At 43.5% G+C, this 18,826-nt stretch overlaps 1 protein-coding gene across 3 annotated transcripts in view; it reads right to left on the bottom strand.

Moving 5' to 3' along the window:
• The window catches only part of LOC132870536 (NACHT, LRR and PYD domains-containing protein 12-like), a 129,924-nt gene that overhangs the window by 89,600 nt on the left and 21,498 nt on the right, over positions 1 to 18,826 (bottom strand). For 2 of the 3 annotated variants that reach the window (XM_060904210.1, XM_060904211.1), the window contains exon 1: positions 12,322 to 12,595. In XM_060904210.1, coding sequence (XP_060760193.1) covers positions 12,322 to 12,449 — 128 coding nt within the window. In that variant the 5' untranslated portion in view covers positions 12,450 to 12,595. Of the gene's footprint in view, positions 1 to 12,321; positions 12,596 to 12,786; positions 12,904 to 18,826 lie in introns of those variants that run through there. The other variant, XM_060904212.1, reaches the window with a different exon arrangement.

The following is an 18,826-nucleotide window of genomic DNA, read 5'->3' as shown; positions in this document are numbered from 1 at the left end:
CCCAGCCATTGCAGGAACTTGTTGAGGAGGGAGAGGTGGACATAGAGAGTCAGTGGGAGCACACGAAGAAAGTTTGGCGTGACGCTTGTGAAGAAGTGCTGGGAAAGAAGTGTAGGTATCATGCCGCCATCTTGTGTCTAAGAACTACAACTTCCGCGTGATCACGTCACGCTGGGCGGGACCATTCACTCACAGCTCCTCCTGCACAACCCATCTTCTTTCCAAAAAGAGCTGGCGACCAGCCATCTTTCTCTTTCCGCGTCTGACTTCAAATGAGACGGACCAGATAAAGAGATTCACTATCGGACCGTCTGAACCACGCTCCAACGCAATTTCCTCTCTGTGTCTGCTCCTGATCACGGCAGATACCGGAAACACGCGAGCTTCAACTCAAACGAGTTAAAAACCGGTTTTTCCTCCATTTTCTTTTACACGCGCGCAGCTGCAAGTGAAAGCAGTCTACTGAGTTTTTAAAGAAGAACAGCGGGTTCCACTTCTTTAGACTCGTGCACAGAACTTTCCTCCTCACGAACTACGAAGCTTCTCCAAAGAACCTCTCCAGGCTCCTGTGAACATCTGATTCATCAGAGATTCTCCGCTTGCTACAGAAAGGCGAGACTTGAATTAAGGCTGGCACTGGGCACAGATAAATAATATTAGTCTAGACAGTAATTAATTCACTAAGTGTGAAGTTATAGTCAGGAATAAGTGTGTACACTGATTTATTATTTTTGATTCCCTATTATTTGGTACTATTGATTTTAATTTGGTTAATCAATAAGTTTTTGCATGATTCTCTCTCTCCTAACATTCTAATTTCATTTAACTCACTCATATTGTGACCTCATTAAGATTTCAGAATGTTTTGCCTCCAAAGAGGGCCTTTGTATGCTTAGGGAGAGCCCCTCCTCCTCCTTTGTTCTCAACACGAGGTCCTCTGGATCTCAGTTTAGATCAATATCACCTTGGCTCTGACTGGTACGACCACATTCCTGGGGGGGGGGTCTTAACTCCTCCTCCACAAACACGTGGAGTTAGCCACGAGAGCCAACGCTCCTCTGTATCTCAGTATTAGAGAAATATTATAAAGTCCTAAGTTTAATTCAACCTTGATAGCAATCCTCCTGTTTACATTTAAAGCCATATAAACTACAGACGACTGTTTGAAGGTATTTTAATCATTAATTTCTGGTTTTTGACACACATGGTTTACTAGGCCTGAAGGAAGCACATGGTGTAGCTAGGCTTTTCTTTGTCTGTTAGCCACAAAGCTAATCACTTGGCTACACACACACACACACACACACACACACACACACATGCTCACTAAACCTTGCAGATAACATTCCTGGCTCTTCCTGGTACACCACATTCCAGAGCTTTAACCTCTAACCCCACACACATGTGGAGTTAGCCACACGCACACACACACCCACACACACACACACATCCCCGATAGCAGAGGGTCGTTGAAACGACGTAGAGTTTTGGTCAGAATGGTCGGTTTCCGTCGTACGTCAGAAAATCAACGTTGAAACGGCGCCGTGAAACTTCGATTTCTCTGCCGTCTGAGAGGGTCGATTTATCACTGTTGAATCAACGTGGGTAAAGGTTGATCTGTCGACCGTCAGAGAAGGTTGAATATACGACGTTGAACCATCGTCACTTTTGCCGGCCAGTTTTCAACATTGGTAGGATGAGCAAATTCTGGCCCATAGCCAGGGGGGATCGGAGGGTTCGTTCGATCCCCCCCCGCGACACCGCGCCCCGGACACACACGCCCCTCAAGATTACTCAAGATTTATTCATTTGTTCATGTCCGATGAATATACATTGATTCACATTTAAATTTACAATATCAAATCCAGACTAATCAAAAAAGAAAAGTAGACTAAGTGAGGACGAGTTAGAAAAACGGGTTCATTTCTCCTATGTTTATGTTTACACGTTTTGTTCAGACTGCTTTACACCCCAATCCAGTGGGTGGCGGTAATGCCCCCATTAGACCCCTTTCACTGACGTCACCCGAAACCGGAAGTAAACAAACCCTGCGCCACATTGGAAGACCAACAAACTCGTGATTTGGGGGAAATAACGGCAGCGCGCGGTATGTGAACCCACGAGGCACTTGGTTCATCATAAACCTACAATGGTAAACTTTTGTGCTGTGTTAGGGTTCTAACAAAGCTGATGGGAAAGGTGAAAAGAAGTCTTTCTACAGAATACCAGCTGTGATTGAGACACAAGCAAACCAAGGAGCTTTCTGCCAGGAGACAGAGAGAGGATTTAGCTGCTTTATGCAGAGCGGATCTGAATACTTCAAGTCTATTTTGTTACTGGTAAGTCACTAGGCTAGAGTGTTGTAGAACATTTTTTTAAATGTTTACTGAATAAAAACATCCTTAATTTTATCAAATATTCTCTACTCTATATTTCATTTCTTTCTTTTGTTTTAATTTTCCTCCCTCCATCCCTCTTTGGATTTTAAATATAGTTTTTCCCCATGTCCAAATAATGAGGTAGGGTGGCATTTAGAAACCCATAGCCTACTGCTGACTTTCTTTATCAATGCTGCATCAAATTAATTTTGGTTATGTTTTTCTGTTTCCATGTACAGGTCTGCGCCGCAGGAGGAATAGGCCACAATTATAAATAAATCATAAAATGTTTCTAAGAACTTGTTCAAGTGTGTTCTGTTCCTTATAAATGTTAAAAGTTATGCCTCATTAGATAGCTTGACAAACATTAGGAGAGGTGCATTGTTGCATGCATTTTTATATCCTGTTGTACATTAAACAGGACGTAGCCTACGCACATTGATATAAATTAAGTTTCACTTTCATGGTTGAAGTATGCATGTGTGTGTTCATCCTAGGCAAGAGCCCCGATGCTTTATGGTTAGCTAGTTTAATTTAGCCTGTTTTGCTTAATTTGTAGCCTTCCTGTTGTACATAAAACAGGAAGTAAAGTTGGATGAATCATCGCCGAAAATTCAACTATAAATCGACCGAAATACGTAGTTGAATAAAGGGTGAAAGGGGGTCTATTCTCTGTCGACCACCAGCCACTTTTCAACGTCGTTTCAACGGAAACTCGTATGAGCAAAGCGGTGTTGAATCAATGTCGGTGATCGACGGTGATTCGACGGCGTATAGGTCGAAGAACATGCCGATGATTCCACGTCGAATCAACGACCCTCTGCTATCTGGGATATATACTCAGAGAAACATTGTTCCATTCTGAGATTTCATTCTGTTGCCATTCAATTATTAAATTTTCATTTTACTTTTTTTAATTAATTCCCTTTTTTTATCTTTTTATAATAAACTCCATTATTATCAGAATTGAAGTGGTGTCGTGTCTGTTGTCCCAATATCTTCTGGAAGTCGCCCACATCATCAAAGAATTCTTAAGGTGTATGAATAATTAATTAGATGCAGTTTGGTAAGTGATAAATTTGAATTATCAAATTTTAAATGATTCTTCAATTGATTCTTCAAATGATTCACTAAACTGATTCATTCGATTCACTAAACTGATTCATTTGATTCACTGAGTGATTCACCGAATGACTTACTGGATGATTCATTTGAATGATTCACTTCAAACAATTCAATGAGACTGATTCTATGGTATGATTCAATTCAAATGAGTCAAATTAAACGTTTCAATAGGATTGATTCATTTTAACTATTAACCTTCACATTTAATGAGACTGATTTCATTTAATTATTAAAAATTGATCACTTAATACCAATCTACATACACAATCATTAATTACACCTACAGAAGAAAGTGCAGCACAAGGAGTGGATTTCTGAAGCCACCTTGAAGAAGATAAAAGCGAGGAAAGCAAAGAAAGCAGTGCTCAACATGAGCAAGACGAGAGCAGCAAAGGCAAAAGCACAAGAAGAGTATACGGCAGCAGAAAAGGAAGTCAAAAGCAGTGTGAAGAAGGACAAGAAGGACTATATTGACGACCTGGCCAAGCAAGGGGAAGAAGCAGCTGGGCAAGGAAACATGAAAGACCTGTACATGGTGACAAAGAAATTTGCAGGCAAATTCCAGCAGATGGACAAGCCAGTGAAGGACAAGAGTGGGAACCTCCTCACAGCAACAGAGGAACAGCTGAAGAGATGGGTGGAGCACTTCAATGAACTGCTCAATCGACCAGCACCAGAAGCACCACCAGACATCCCACCCGCAGAGGCAGAGCTACCAATCAACTGCGAGAAACCTTCCAAGGCGGAGATCAAGAAGGCCATCAAGTCGCTCAAGAATGGGAAGGCAGCAGGACCGGATGAGATTCCACCAGAAGCCATCAAAGCGGACCAGGACACAGCGGTCAACATGCTGTATGACCTCTTTGGCAAGATCTGGGAAGAGGAGAAGATCCCGAATGACTGGAAGGAGGGAATTCTCATCAAGTTGCCGAAGAAAGGGGACCTGACTGAATGCAGCAACTATAGGGGAATCATGCTCCTATCTGTCCCTGGCAAGGTCCTGAACAGAGTGCTGTTGGAGAGGATGAAGGAGGTAGTGGATACCAAGCTCTGGGACGAACAGACAGGATTTTGCAGCAACAGATCCTGTACGGACCACATCGCCAGCCTGCGCATCATCGTGGAGCAGTCCCTGGAGTGGAATTCCCCCCTCTACATCAACTTCATAGACTATGAGAAGGCATTCGACAGCGTGGACAGAGAGACGCTGTGGAAGCTACTGCAGCATTATGGAGTCCCCAGGAAGCTGATCTCACTCATCCAGTGCACGTACCAAGGCATGACCTACAGAGTGGCACATGCAGGTCAACTGTCAGCAAGTTTTGAGGTTCAAACCGGAGTACGACAGGGGTGCCTACTTTCTCCACTCCTTTTCCTCCTGGTCATTGACTGGATCATGAGGACCACAACAACAGGCAGGAACAACGGAATACAGTGGACACTCTGGTCGCAGCTGGATGACCTGGACTTTGCTGACGACCTGGCACTCCTGTCGCACAACCACAGACAGATGCAGGACAAGACCACGTGCCTAGCAGAAACATCAGCAGGGACAGGGCTCAAGATCAACAGCAGGAAAACCAAGTTGATGAAGATCAACACAATGGCCAATACACCAGTCACTGTTGATGGGGAGCCAGTCAAGGAGACAGAGTCGTTTGTCTACCTGGGGAGCATGGTGGACAGGCAGGGAGGCACGGACCATGATGTGACTGCCAGGATTGGAAAGGCAAGAGCAGCCTTCATTATGTTGAAGAACATCTGGGCATCAAAGGTGATCAGCAAGGCCACAAAGATGTGCATCTTCAACTCCAACGTCAAGTCAGTACTACTCTATGGCTCTGAGATGTGGAGGATGACCAAGGCGATACAACAGAAGATCCAGACCTTCATCAACACATGTCTGAGGCGCATCTTTAACATCAGGTGGCCAGAGAAAATCACGAACGAGGAGCTGTGGCAGAGAGCGGGTCAGGAGTCAGTTTCCAGCCAGATGCTGAGGAGGAAGTGGGGCTGGATTGGACACACCCTCAGGAAGCCAGCATCCAGCATCACACGCCAAGCCTTAACCTGGAACCCGCAAGGGAAGAGGAAGAGGGGCCAGCCCAGGAACAGCTGGAGGCGCGACACTGACGCAGAACTGCAGAGGATGGGAACCAACTGGACAGGCGCGGGAAGGACAGCCCAGAGTCGAGTCAGATGACGAAGCGTCGTTGATGGCCTATGCTCCCCAGCGGGCAATGGGCTTAAGTAAGTAAGTACGTACACACACACAGAGTCTACCTGTAATGTGCAATTTTTTTCCGAGCCTCTCAACAAGGCAATATTTCTATACTTTTTCACGGTAGATAATGCAAATAGCCCTCTGTATTTAATCTTTCATTTGTCTATTTTTATTTCAGTTTTATTTGTTATCTGTATGACATTTTCTTGCTACTGTAACACGTGAATTTCCCCGATGTGGGATCAAGAAAGTGAATCTAATCTAATCTATTTTAGAAATTGTGTGTTGCACAGGTACCCAGCACAAATCTTCTCTCCTGGGCCAGAAAAAACTTTTTGCTGGGCCGTGTGGATGCATGAATTGTATCAGAACATCTTGCTGGGCTTCAGATGCCTCTCTGATGCTTCCAACCCACCAGTGATGGTCGTAAACACAGATTATATATTGGCCAGGTATCATGTCACTGATCTGGAAGCCCTGTGAAACCTCTTCATCTACATGTTCTACCTCATAGTTGACTAAAAATCCAGGAGTTCCAGACACTCTGCTGACCTCAAGTGTTGTTGCATTGACTGGCTTAAAACAGTGATTATCTCTAGTACCTGGCACTGTGACTGCCTTTGCAAATCTGCTTTCCAGCTCTTCAGCCATGGACTTCACACTTTCTTTACTGATCCAGATAAATTTGGAGAGTTGTCCCAAAAGAGTTGTCCCGAAGTTACCAGCTTTATCATAAATTTAATAAATTCAATAAGTGTCATAAATAATAAATCATAATAATAAATTCTACTGGACTGTCAAAGACTTTTTATCATGGATAAATACTAACTGAAGCATATAGGTTGCTTTTTCTTCTAAATTATGGTACAACAGAAATGTTGTAATGAAAACAAGTTTCAGTTTTCACCCATAGTGGAGCTCCAATATTTCAGGATCTAAAGGTTGCATATAGATTATCCTTCAGGTATAGTTTACCATGAACCAAATGAAGCATTTTGTTGAGTTTAAGCTGTGTGTCATAAATTCAGGGCATTTTGTTAGCATTTGAAAATGCTTTCATAGGCCATGAATGCTGTGCGTGTATGCGAACACCACATTTTCAAAAATTCATTTTGCAAAAATAAGGCAGAACACATCACAAATTTTGGATATGTTAAAAACAGACATCTAATCTTTCTAAAACAGTCAATTTTATGTTGGTGGATGCGTTCATTTTTTTGCTATAACGTCAAAAATGTCACCAAATTAATTTTTTCCATTTTTAAACTTTAATATCTTCCAAACCGCTCATCAGAGGGGCAGTTTTAGAATACAAAGTACACAGTATATATGGGAAGGCGTATGTGCAATATCAAGCCTCTGTCTTTGAAATTGTACTTTCCACAGTCCTTCAAATATGCTGCCACAGAGCGGAGTGTAGAATTTCCGAGCAAATTCAAGCCCCCAGAATTCTATGATAAACCAAAAGCGCACATGTAAAAGTCCATATTCTACAAGTACTGGTGCCAGATTTTAACCCTTGAAAATTTGAAGGACCTAGCTTAAATACTCTTCTAGATACAGCAATCAATGTGGCTCCCCAAAAAACTCTGCTCAAAATGGGTCCGAGGTTAATTGCAAAAATATTTTTTATGACAAAACTAGGGAATTGGGAGCTAAAATTTGGGACTTTTCCTATTGGGAAGTGTGTGAACCTCCTGGAATTTTTTCAGCCAAATCTGAGATGGTCGAGTGGGAGCATTCGGAGATTTGTCATGGAATGACCCAGTTGTTGGTGTATGTGTAGAACATAATTACAACTGATATACAGTCGTAGGTGGCACAGTGTTGTAGTGGTTAGCACTGTCGCCTCACAGCAAGAAGGTTATGGGTTCGAGCCCAGTGGCCGGCAAGGGCCTTTCTGTATGGAGTTTGCATGTTCTCCCCATGTCCGCGTGGGTTTCCTCCGGGTGCTCTGGTTTCCCCACAGTCCAAAAGACATGCAGGTTAGGTTAACTAGTGACTCTAAATTGACAGTAGGTGTGAATGTGAGTGTGAATGGTTGTCTGTGTGTCAGCCTTGTGATGATCTGGTGACTTGTCCAGGGTGAACCCCGCCCTTCACCCATAGTCAGCTGGGATAGGATCCAGCCCGCAACCCTGTACAGGATAAGCGGTTACAGATAATGGCTGGATGGATTCTACATGTAGCCTTGTTAGTGCAGTAATAATCCATTATTACTGTTTTAGTAACTGCAATCTGAGCTCACTGGGGAATTTTAAGCAAACTGTTGCAGGACAGAAAAGTCTGAAACGTTATCTGTCCATCCAAATTTCAGCCTGTCTGAATGACGGGCCAAAGGCCTAGACCAATGCAGCTGGGGCTCCGGGTCTCACCTTAGGGCCCTGGAAGCTGAAGGGCTTTAGATGCCTGGAGATCTTTCTCAGCTATTTCTAGGCACGTTTGTGAACTTCAACTGCCGGACTCGACATTAGTTGTTAATTACATGAAAGATTGAATATAATTTACAAGAAAATGTCATGGGACAGATTTGGACATGGCGCAAAAAGTTCAAACAGAGAGGAGAGGAGAGGAGAGGAGAGAATCTTTATTGTCATTGCACATCAGGTATACAATAAAATTGCAGTGCTTCTCTGGCCGGTGCATAATAAATATAAAAAAGAAAAAAAAAATAGTAAAATATTAAAAGAAAACAGTAAAGCAGTAAAATAAGTATAAGAAAGGAGCAAAATAGAAATAAGAAAGGAATGCATATTTACATCATTTACACATTACACTAGCATACACTCTCTTATGAGTTCAGGGACCTGATGGCCCAGGGAAAGAAACTGTTTTTAAGTCTGTTTGTCCTGCTTTTGAGGCACCTGTATCTCCTGCCAGACGGCATGAGGGTAAACAGGTGCTGTCCCGGGTGTGAGGGGTCAGCAGTGATTGCCCTCGCTCTCCTGAGACACCGTGCGCTAGCGATGTCTTCTAGCGAGGGTAGGGGACTGCCAGTGATGTGTTGTGCAGTTTTAATGACCCTCTGCAGGTTCTTTCTTTCTGCCACAGAGCAGTTGTCGTACCAAGCTGTAATGCAGTACGTCAGGACACTCTTGATGGTGCTGCGGTAAAAGGCCACTAAAAGTTTCTCCTCCAGATGGTTCCTTCTGAGTATCCTTAGGAAGTGGAGTCTCTGTCGGGCCTTTTTTATCACCGCGGATGTGTTGGCAGTCCAGGAGAGGTCTTCGGCTATATGTGTCCCAAGAAACCTGAAGGAGGACACCCGCTGGACACAGTCCCCATTGATGCTCAGTGGGGCTGGATCCCCCTTGTGTTTCTTGAAGTCAATCACCATCTCCTTAGTTTTGCTGGTGTTGAGCAGCAGGTTGTGTGCAGAACACCAACCTGCCAGCATGTTGACCTCATCCCTGTACGCAGTCTCATCCCCTCCACTGATAAGGCCGATGACCGTGGTGTCATCCACAAAATTAATGATGGTATTGGAGGGGTGGATGGGTGTGCAGTCAAGCGTATACAGGGAATACAGGAGAGGGCTCAGCACACAGCCCTGAGGAGAGCCTGTGCTGAGGGTCAGGGTGAAGGAGCAGGTGGTGCCTACCTTAACCGTTTGAGGGCGGTCAGTCAGGAAGTCTTTGATCCAAGCATAGATGGAGGGGGAGAGAGCGATGTTAGTCAGCTTTTCCACCAAGATGTCAGGAATAATGGTGTTAAATGCTGAACTGAGGTCTATGAACAGCATCCTGACGTAGTTCCCTGGCTGCTCGAGGTGGCTGAGTGCTGTGTGCAGAGCTATAGCGATGGTGTCCTCCGTCGATCTGTTAGTTCTGTAGGCAAACTGATGTGGGTCCAGGTTTGAGGGGAGACGGTCCTTGATGTGGTGAAGGATAAGCCTCTCAAAGCATTTCATGACTACTGATGTTAAGGCAATAGGTCTGTAGTCATTGGGATACTTTGGAGCAGGAGTCTTTGGGACAGGGATGATGGTAGCTGATTTCAGGCACTGGGGGATAGTAGCCTGTGACAGTGAGAGGTTGAACAACTTGGTCAGGACTCCCCCCAGCTGGTCAGCACAGGCGCAGAGTACTTTTCCGAGTACACCATCTGGTCCGGCTGCTTTCCTGATGTTCACAGTCTGTCTCTGTGTGTGTGTGTGTGTGTGTGTGTGTGTGTGTGTGTGTGTGTGTGTGTGTGTCAGTCAGACGGTGCATATATTGAAAATTTGTGAAATTATTCATGGAATCCAGGTAGTTTTGAATTTCAATTTCTCATTCAGATTTTGAGGAATAAATCTTGTATATATGTATATATAGGCAGAGCCTCACCCATCATGCTCCAATGAACACAGACGACATGAATGTAAAATAATATTTCATAAATCATGATTCTTCTCCTTGATCTGTGTTCTAAATGTCATTTCTGTATGATTCAGATTGTTTTTATTGTCAAAATTGCTGACTGGCAGAACACAGCAGCAAGTACACACAAGGTACAGAGAGCTACGGCGGTGGTGAGCTCTGCCTCTCCTCTGATTGCGCGATCCTATTGAAACCAAGCTGAGCGCAGGTAATAAGTGCATGCCTGTTAACATTTCTGTGAATATCGCTAATATAATGTTTGTACACCCCTTCTTTGTGCGTCCTCACTTTCTATAGTCTAGGTAACTTATTTCACAGATGTGCAAAAGACATTGAGGCTTGTTGCACTCGACATAAACCTGCAATGAAAAAGTACGAGGCAAGGCAGCTATTACCTCTGCTGCACTGAGGAGGGCGTGCGCGAGCCCAAGTAACGATGACGCTCCCTCTCCTCCTACTGTTAGCTAGCTCGAGCAAAATTTGACAGTCGCACAAATACAAATATATGACAGTTACAACTTTTTATTCCTCTGCTTTCATTTATTTTAAATGTCCCTGCACCATATGGGCACCAAAAATGGAACATACAATATCTAACCTTCAAAATTGGGCTTTCAAACTACAACCCCAATTCCAAAAAAGTTGGGACACTGTGTAAACTGGAAATAAAGACAGAATACCATGATAGCCAAATCTCTGAAACCCTATTTTTCATTGAAAATAGTACAAAGACAACATATCAAATGTTGAAACTGAGAAATTTTATTGCTTTTTGAAAAAAATATATGCTCATTTAGAATTTGATGTCAGCAGCACGTTTCAAAAAAGTTGGGACAGGGGCGTGTTTACCACAGTGTTGCATCACCTCTACTTTTAACAACACTAAACGTTTGGGAACTGAGAAGACCAATTGCTGGAGTTTTGAAAGAGAAATGTTGTCCCATTCTTGCCCGATATACAGTTTCAGTTGCTCAGCAGTTCGGGGTCTCCTTTGTCGTATTTTGCGCTTCATAATGCACCAAATGTTGTAAATGGGAGACAGGTCTGGACTGCAGGCAGGCCAGTTTAGCACCCGGACTCTTTTACGATGGAGCCATGCAGTTTTAATATGTGGAGAAAGCAGTTTGGGGTTGTCTTGCTGAAAGAAAGAAGGCGTGCCCTGAAAAAGATTTTGTCTGGATGGCTCGTGCAGGGATTGGCCAAAGATGGCTCACACAACATAAAAGAGTTCCACCATTGATTAAGCAATGAATCTCGTGATGTCAAAAATTAACCCTTCGGGGTCGAGAGCTTTTCCAACGATGTCCGTCAGGCTTAGAATGAGTAGGTCATGTATTTAGATAAATATTTGACAGTTTTTATCAAACAAGCATGACAAACATATTGAGAGAAACTTTATACTTTACACTTTCCTCTGTGCCCACTGACAAATAATATTATGGTATTTAAATTATCCAGATTAGATGAAACATAAAACTTGTCACCTTCCTCAGTCACACCGGAATCGGAGTGCACACTTACGCATTCATAAAAGACTGTTCCCATGGTAATGGCATGATAATCACTTTCACTCTTTCCATTTTGATTGGTTTCTCTTTCGTGGTGGGAACGACCACCGTAAACAGAATAAAATCTGTCAGACAAAGTTTAAGCAATTTGGAAGTAAAACTTGTTGAAAGATGATGCACAGTTTTTATGCACTTCGGGTGATTCAGGACAGCGATTCAATTCATGATTCAGGACAGCGATTCAATTCAATCTTGAACTGCAACGTGGTGCCTTTTTTTTTTTTAACTTCAACTTGATCCAGCCAAAGATAAACATGATTAAGTGTGAATATTTCTTATATTTCTGATGAGCAGATCGGTTGATATGCGTGCGCTCTAGTGCAAACACAGGGGACATGGCTGAGCAATTATTCCAGAGTTAAAAGGATTTTCCTCAAAAATAGTTAATTTTACTCTATTTTGAGTTTAGAGAGTAAAATTTGGAGTTGGAGCAAAATTTCAGAGTAATTGCGCAACAGTGGAACACAGTTGATTGTGGCTCTGAACTGAGTAAAATAGTACAAGAGTGTATTTTAAGACACACTGAATCGAGTCAAACACCAGATCAATGAAGATGTTGTAAAAGCAGCTTTAGAACTGTGTTGGATCATTAAATCAAAACAGCTGCTAATGTCAGTGTAGCACAGCCTGTAACTGTGACTTTAACTCTGAGAATTATGGGATGTTACCTGTGTACAGGTGAGGAGTCTCTATTTTTAAACTTCAAAGGATGACCCATAGACGCATCACTCTTCATGGAGACACAGCTGGGTTCTGGGGAGTCTGATCTCTTTCTCTGGAGTTCACTGTTCAACATTACAGACAGTCCTTTATAGAAAACATTTACACTGCTTATTACTAATTATTATTGGTTATTTAAATGATTCTGTGAGCCATTACTATCACTGTCACATGCAGATGAATTTACTTCCTTATCCTGTCCGTGACACTGTGAAACACTGACCTGCACAGTTACTGATATTAATTACTCTAAAATGTTTACTGAAGGTACTGCAGCAGCATTTGGACCAAATTAAAGTTTAACAAACTGATAAATATCAAAACTCTGCTCATGATCTGGCCTGGATACAGGAATGTGTAGCACGGCCTTTCACTCTGCAGTGACTTTAACTCTGAGAATTATGGGATGTTACCTGTGTACAGGTGAGGAGTCTCTATTTTTAAACTCCAAAGGAGGACCCATAGACGCATCACTCTTCATGGAGACACAGCTGGGTTCTGGGGAGTCTGATCTCTTTCTCTGGAGTTCACTGTTCAACATTACAGAGGAGGCATGAGACAGAATTTCATCATCTCAAACATCACAATACAAAGTACAGGGAGAGACGAATCTCCTGCTCATATCATGCATCACGAGATTTCTGTTGAATATTCTTTATTCAACAGAATAAAGGGCTTCACGTGGGGGGGGTGGCTTCTGTCAGTAAACCCGCTGAGAACAACCAAACGCCAATCATGGATTCTGAACTACAACTCCCAAGAAACACAGCACCCTCTGTCACCAACTGTCTGCCTCGCGTTATTCTGACCTCTGCTTCTTCTCTTTGTTTACGTTTCAGTCTTAGTCCTGCCCCATTACTCTGTTTGCTGATTGACTGACACACGCTTGGTTTCTGACCACGCTTCATGTCTCACGATTTGGCTTTGTCTACAGTTCACATCCTGGTCTCCTTTGCACATACATCCGGAAGTGCCTGCACTCTGACACAGGGGAGGCAGAGCCTCACCCATCATGCTCCAATGAACACAGACGACATGAAGGTAAAATAATTTTTCATAAATCATGATTCTTCTCCTTGATCTGTGTTCTAAATGTCATTTCTGGATGATTCAGATTGTTTTTATTGTCAAAATTGCTGACTGGTGAAACTCAGCAGCAAATACACGCAAGGTACAGAGAGGTGCCGCGGCGGTGAGCTCTGCCTCTCCTCTGATTGCGCAATCCTATTGAAACCGAGCTGAGCGCAGGTAATAAGCGCATGCCTGTTACCATTTCTGTGAATAGATAGTTTTCACATGACGTCACAGAGTCGGGGATTCCCTGGTGGCGGCCATCTTGCGGGGCTAGCTTACCGTATGGGTCACTGAGCACACATTGTAATGCGCGAGTTACATTCATTTATATATTATTTACATTTATAGTTACATTACTACTATTTAAAGCTAGCAATGGTGCACACCTGTTGTATTCACGGCTGTCGTAATAGGTCAAATGATGAAGTCAAGTGGAGCTTTTATGGAATTCACACTGTACGGGAGCACGAAGGCAAGCAGACAAAGAAACTCAGCATACAAAGGAGAAATCTATGGCTTGCGAGAATCAACCGCAAGGATTTTCAGCCTTCCAGACACAGCAAAGTCTGCTCTGATCATTTTATAAGTGGTAAGTTGTTTAAATAAACAATCAATTGTGTTTAAGTTTGTTTTTGGAAACCAAAACATCGTGTAAACAATCTCTAGAGAATGCCTAACTGGAACCACTGAGTGTACGTTTACATTGTAATGTACACTAATATCGCTCGTTTGTCACGTTTCTATTTTGGGGCTTTTCCACTACCAACGCGGCTGAGTTGGGCTGAGCCGTGCCGTGCTGAGTTGGGCTGAGTCGAGCTGAGTGGGGCTGTTGGAGTTGCATTTCGACTACAACCGCGCTGAACCGTGCTGGCTGGACACATTGGGTGGAGTTAGCGAAAGTGGGTGGACGTCATGTGATGTCGTTAGGCGGCGCAAACAGTGACATCTCATCTCATCTCATTATCTCTAGCCGCTTTATCCTTCTACAGGGTCGCAGGCAAGCTAGAGCCTATCCCAGCTGACTACGGGCGAAAGGCGGGGTACACCCTGGACAAGTCGCCAGGTCATCACAGGGCTGACACATAGACACAGACAACCACTCACACTCACATTCACACCTACGGTCAATTTAGAGCCACCAATTTTCCTAACCTGCATGTCTTTGGACTGTAGGGGAAACCGGAGCACCCGGAGGAAACCCACGCGGACATGGGGAGAACATGCAAACTCCACACAGAAAGGCCCTCGCCGGCCCCGGGGCTCGAACCCAGGACCTTCTTGCTGTGAGGCGACAGCGCTAACCACTACACCACCGTGCCGCCCCGCAAACAGTGACATCAGTGACCTTTTAAGCGGTAGTCTCACGACCCGGATAGTAAACAATAAACATGGAGGACATGGAGTCGTTAGTGTTGCTGGTCTTGGTGCTGTGGCTTGTTGTCACCGACAATGCCAACAGATACTGGCAAGAGCGTATAGATGAGGCGAGGCGCATAATGTCGTAATTCTTCTTCCGGGTTTACGGTGTTTACAGATGGTGGTTCCCAGCATGTGTGGGCATGTGAGGACACTCCTCCTCACCAATCAGTGCACAGGGGAGTGTCTCCTCACGCCCCAAGCCCCACTCAGCTCGGTTTGGCTCACTTCAGCCCCACTGCAAAACCGTGTGAGTTTTGGGTGCTGAGTAAGGCTGAAGTGAGCTCAGTCGTGCTGCTCTGAGGTAGTCGAAACGCGAGCCGTGTTGGGCTGAAGTGAGCTGAAAAAGGGTAGTGGAAAAGGCCCATTTGACACTTGTCACTTCACTCACGCAAGGGTCATTTTTGAAAAACAAAAAAATTCCAAATGTTTACATACCTTGGCTGTAATTAGGACACGGCTCTCACTGGTTTTTATATGGCGGACTTCGCGGACCCAGCCACAGACAAAATAATCGTATGACTCCAGCGACTTGTATGCTTTGAGGTCGTCAAGTGTGTAGGCGCTTTTAGTATTTACGAAATAGTTCACAATATCAGGGTACGATATGGATGGCAGCCCTGCAAAGTCACTTGAAAATGCTTCTCTGTCCACTTCGTAGGGGTCAATTCCCCCAATCAAGGCCAGTTTGGCTGCATACCGTTGTCGTGAGATGTCGTCCAATGTATCCATATACTTTCGTTTGCTTGATTTTGCCGACATTGATCTTTATTTTAGAAAACTGACTCTATAACTTAATAAATTCGTCCGAGATAACGTAGCCAGTAGTGGCGATGGTCCGTTTTGTTTGCCCCGCAAGATGGCGGCTGGGGGGCATTCCCCGGGATGCCGTGATGTCAGTGAAAACTATCTATATCACTAATATAATGTTCGTACACCCCTTCTTTGTGCGTCCTCACTTTCTATCGTCTAGGTAACTTATTTCACAGATGTGCAAAAGACATCGAGGCTTGTTGCACTCGACATAAAACTGCAATGAAAAAGTACGAGGTGAGGCAGCTATTACCTCTGCTGCACTGAGGAGGGCATGCGCGAGCCCAAGTAATGATGATGCTCCCTCTCCTCCTACTGTTAGCTAGCTCGAGCAAAATTTGACAGTCACACAAATACAAATATATGACAGTTACAACTTTTTAGTCCTCTGCTTTCATTTATTTTAAATGTCCCTGCACCATATGGGCACCAAGTCAAGTCAAGTCAAGTTTATTTGTATAGCGCTTTTAACAATAAACATTGCCGCAAAGCAGCTTTACAGAATTTGAACGACTTAAAACATGAGCTAATTTTATCCCTAATCTATCCCCAATGAGCAAGCCTGTGGCGATGGTGGCAAGGAAAAACTCCCTCAGACGACATGAGGAAGAAACCTCGAGAGGAACCACACTCAAAAGGGAACCCATCCTCATTTGGGCAACAACAGACAGCCTGACTATAATATTAACAATTTTAACATGAGGACAGTTCCGTTGATGTTATAACTCTTCATTGATGGAAACTTGAGTGCAAAACTGTTCATGATAACTCCAGTCCTAAAGTTAGCAAGACAACTGTAGTCCTCAGCCATAAAAGCATTACTGTCAGAGTCCAGAGCGTCCTCCAGGTATAACCCTCAACTGTCCTCATGGGGCCGTCCTTCACAGGAGCGGTGCGATAAAACTCCGACCAGACACAGGGCACCAGGATGGATCAAGCAGGTCCGAGGGGCAGAAGAGGCCAGCATCTCAATCCCAGGATCAACATGTAACTCAGAGGGACAGACTGCTCTGGCAAAAATGGAACATACAATATCTAACCTTCAAAACTGGACTTTCAAACTACAACCCCAATTCCAAAAAAGTTGGGACACTGTGTAAACTGGAAATAAAAACAGAATACCATGATAGCCAAATCTCTGAAACACTATTTTTCATTTAAAATAGTACAAAGACAACATATCAAATGTTGAAACTGAGAAATTTTATTGCTTTTTGAAAAAAATATATGCTCATTTAGAATTTGATGTCAGCAGCACGTTTCAAAAAAGTTGGGACAGGGGCGTGTTTACCATGGTATTGCATCACCTCTACTTTTAACAACACTCTAAACGTTTGGGAACTGAGGAGACCAATTGCTAGAGTTTTGAAAGAGATATGTTGTCCCATTCGTGCCTGATATACAGTTTCAGTTGCTCAGCTGTTTGGGGTCTCCTTTGTCGTATTTTGCGCTTCATAATGCACCAAATGTTGTAAATGGGAGACAGGTCTGGACTGCAGGCAGGCCAGTTTAGCACCTGGACTCTTTTCCTACAGAGCCATGCAGTTTTAATATGTGCAGAAAGTGGTTTGGGTTTGTCTTGCTGAAAGAAAGAAGGCCTTCCCTGAAAAAGATTTTGTCTGAATGGCTCGTGCAGGGATTGGCCAAAGATGGCTCACACAACATAAAAGAGTTCCACCATTGATTAAGCAATGAATCTCGTGATGTCAAAAATTAACCCTTCGGGGTCGAGAGCTTTTCCAGCGATGTCCGTCAGATTTAGAATGAGTAGGTCATGTATTATATAAATATTTGAGAGTTTTTATCAAACAAACATGACAAACATATTGAGAAAAACTTTATACTTTACACTTTCCTCTGTGCCCACTGACAAATAATCTCATCTCATTATCTGTAGCCGCTTTATCCTGTTCTACAGGGTCGCAGGCGAGCTGGATCCTATCCCAGCTGACTACGGGCAAAAGGCGGGGTACACCCTGGACAAATCGCCAGGTCATCACAGGGCTGACACATAGACACAGACAACCATTCACACTCACATTCACACCTACGCTCAATTTAGAGTCACCAGTTAACCTAACCTGCATGTCTTTGGACTGTGGGGGAAACCGGAGCACCCGGAGGAAACCCATGCGGACACGGGGAGAACATGCAAACTCCACACAGAAAGGCCCTCGCTGGCCACGGAGCTCAAACCCGGACCTTCTTGCTATGATGCGACAGTGCTAACCACTACACCACCGTGCTGCCCTGACAAATAATATTATAGTATTTAAATTATCCAGATTAGACGAAACATAAAACTTGTCACCTTCCTCAGTCACACCGGAATCGGAGTGCACACTTACGCATTCATAAAAGACTGTTCCCATGGTAACGGCATGATAATCACTTTCACTCTTTCCGTTTCGATTGGTTTCTCTTTCATGGTGGGAACGCCCACTGTAAACAGAATAAAATCTGTCAAAGTTTAAGCAATTTGGAAGTAAAACTTAGATTAGATTAGATTTCACTTTATTCATCCCACATCGGGGAAATTCACATGTTAAAGTAGCAAGAAAAAGTCAAATAGATAAATAAAACTGAAATAAAAATTAGACAAACGAAGGATTACCGTAAATCCTCCAATATAGGCCGGGGCCTTTATTTCACTCAAGTGCATCTTGGTCCAGGCCATTATTGGAAGGAGGCCAGAATTAGAGGCAGGCCTCTATTTCTATTTGAGCAAAACAGACTACCAGTGGAATGAATAAAAACGAGATTTTGTGTCTATTTGAATCTATAAAATAGGTTCATTTATTGAAAAAGTACAGTTACCATAACGGTATACAGAACATTATCAACAAATACCGGTAATTCAGACATCCTTTCCAGCAGCTGCAATTTTTCTGCACGGCAATACGAAAAAAAAAAAAGACAACACAGGCTGCAATCTTGGCCAAACCGACTTGCAAAACAAAGTTTTGAAAAAATGGGACAAAAAGTTAACGGAAACTGTTCTGCCTGTGCCTGAACTGTAAGGTACGCACTAGCGGTGTAATCCCCCCCCCCCCCAAAAAAAAAAAAAAAAACGCTTGCGTGCTGCAGTTTCTATGAAGAGTCGATCTATAGGCTTATACACAAAACAACGATAGAACTTTAACTTGAAAT

This window comes from Neoarius graeffei, chromosome 22, assembly GCF_027579695.1.
Source record: "Neoarius graeffei isolate fNeoGra1 chromosome 22, fNeoGra1.pri, whole genome shotgun sequence".
Classification (NCBI taxonomy): Eukaryota; Metazoa; Chordata; class Actinopteri; order Siluriformes; family Ariidae; genus Neoarius; species Neoarius graeffei.
The sequence above is the reverse complement of the archived record's forward strand: the minus strand, read 5'-3'. Positions and strand labels throughout refer to the sequence as shown.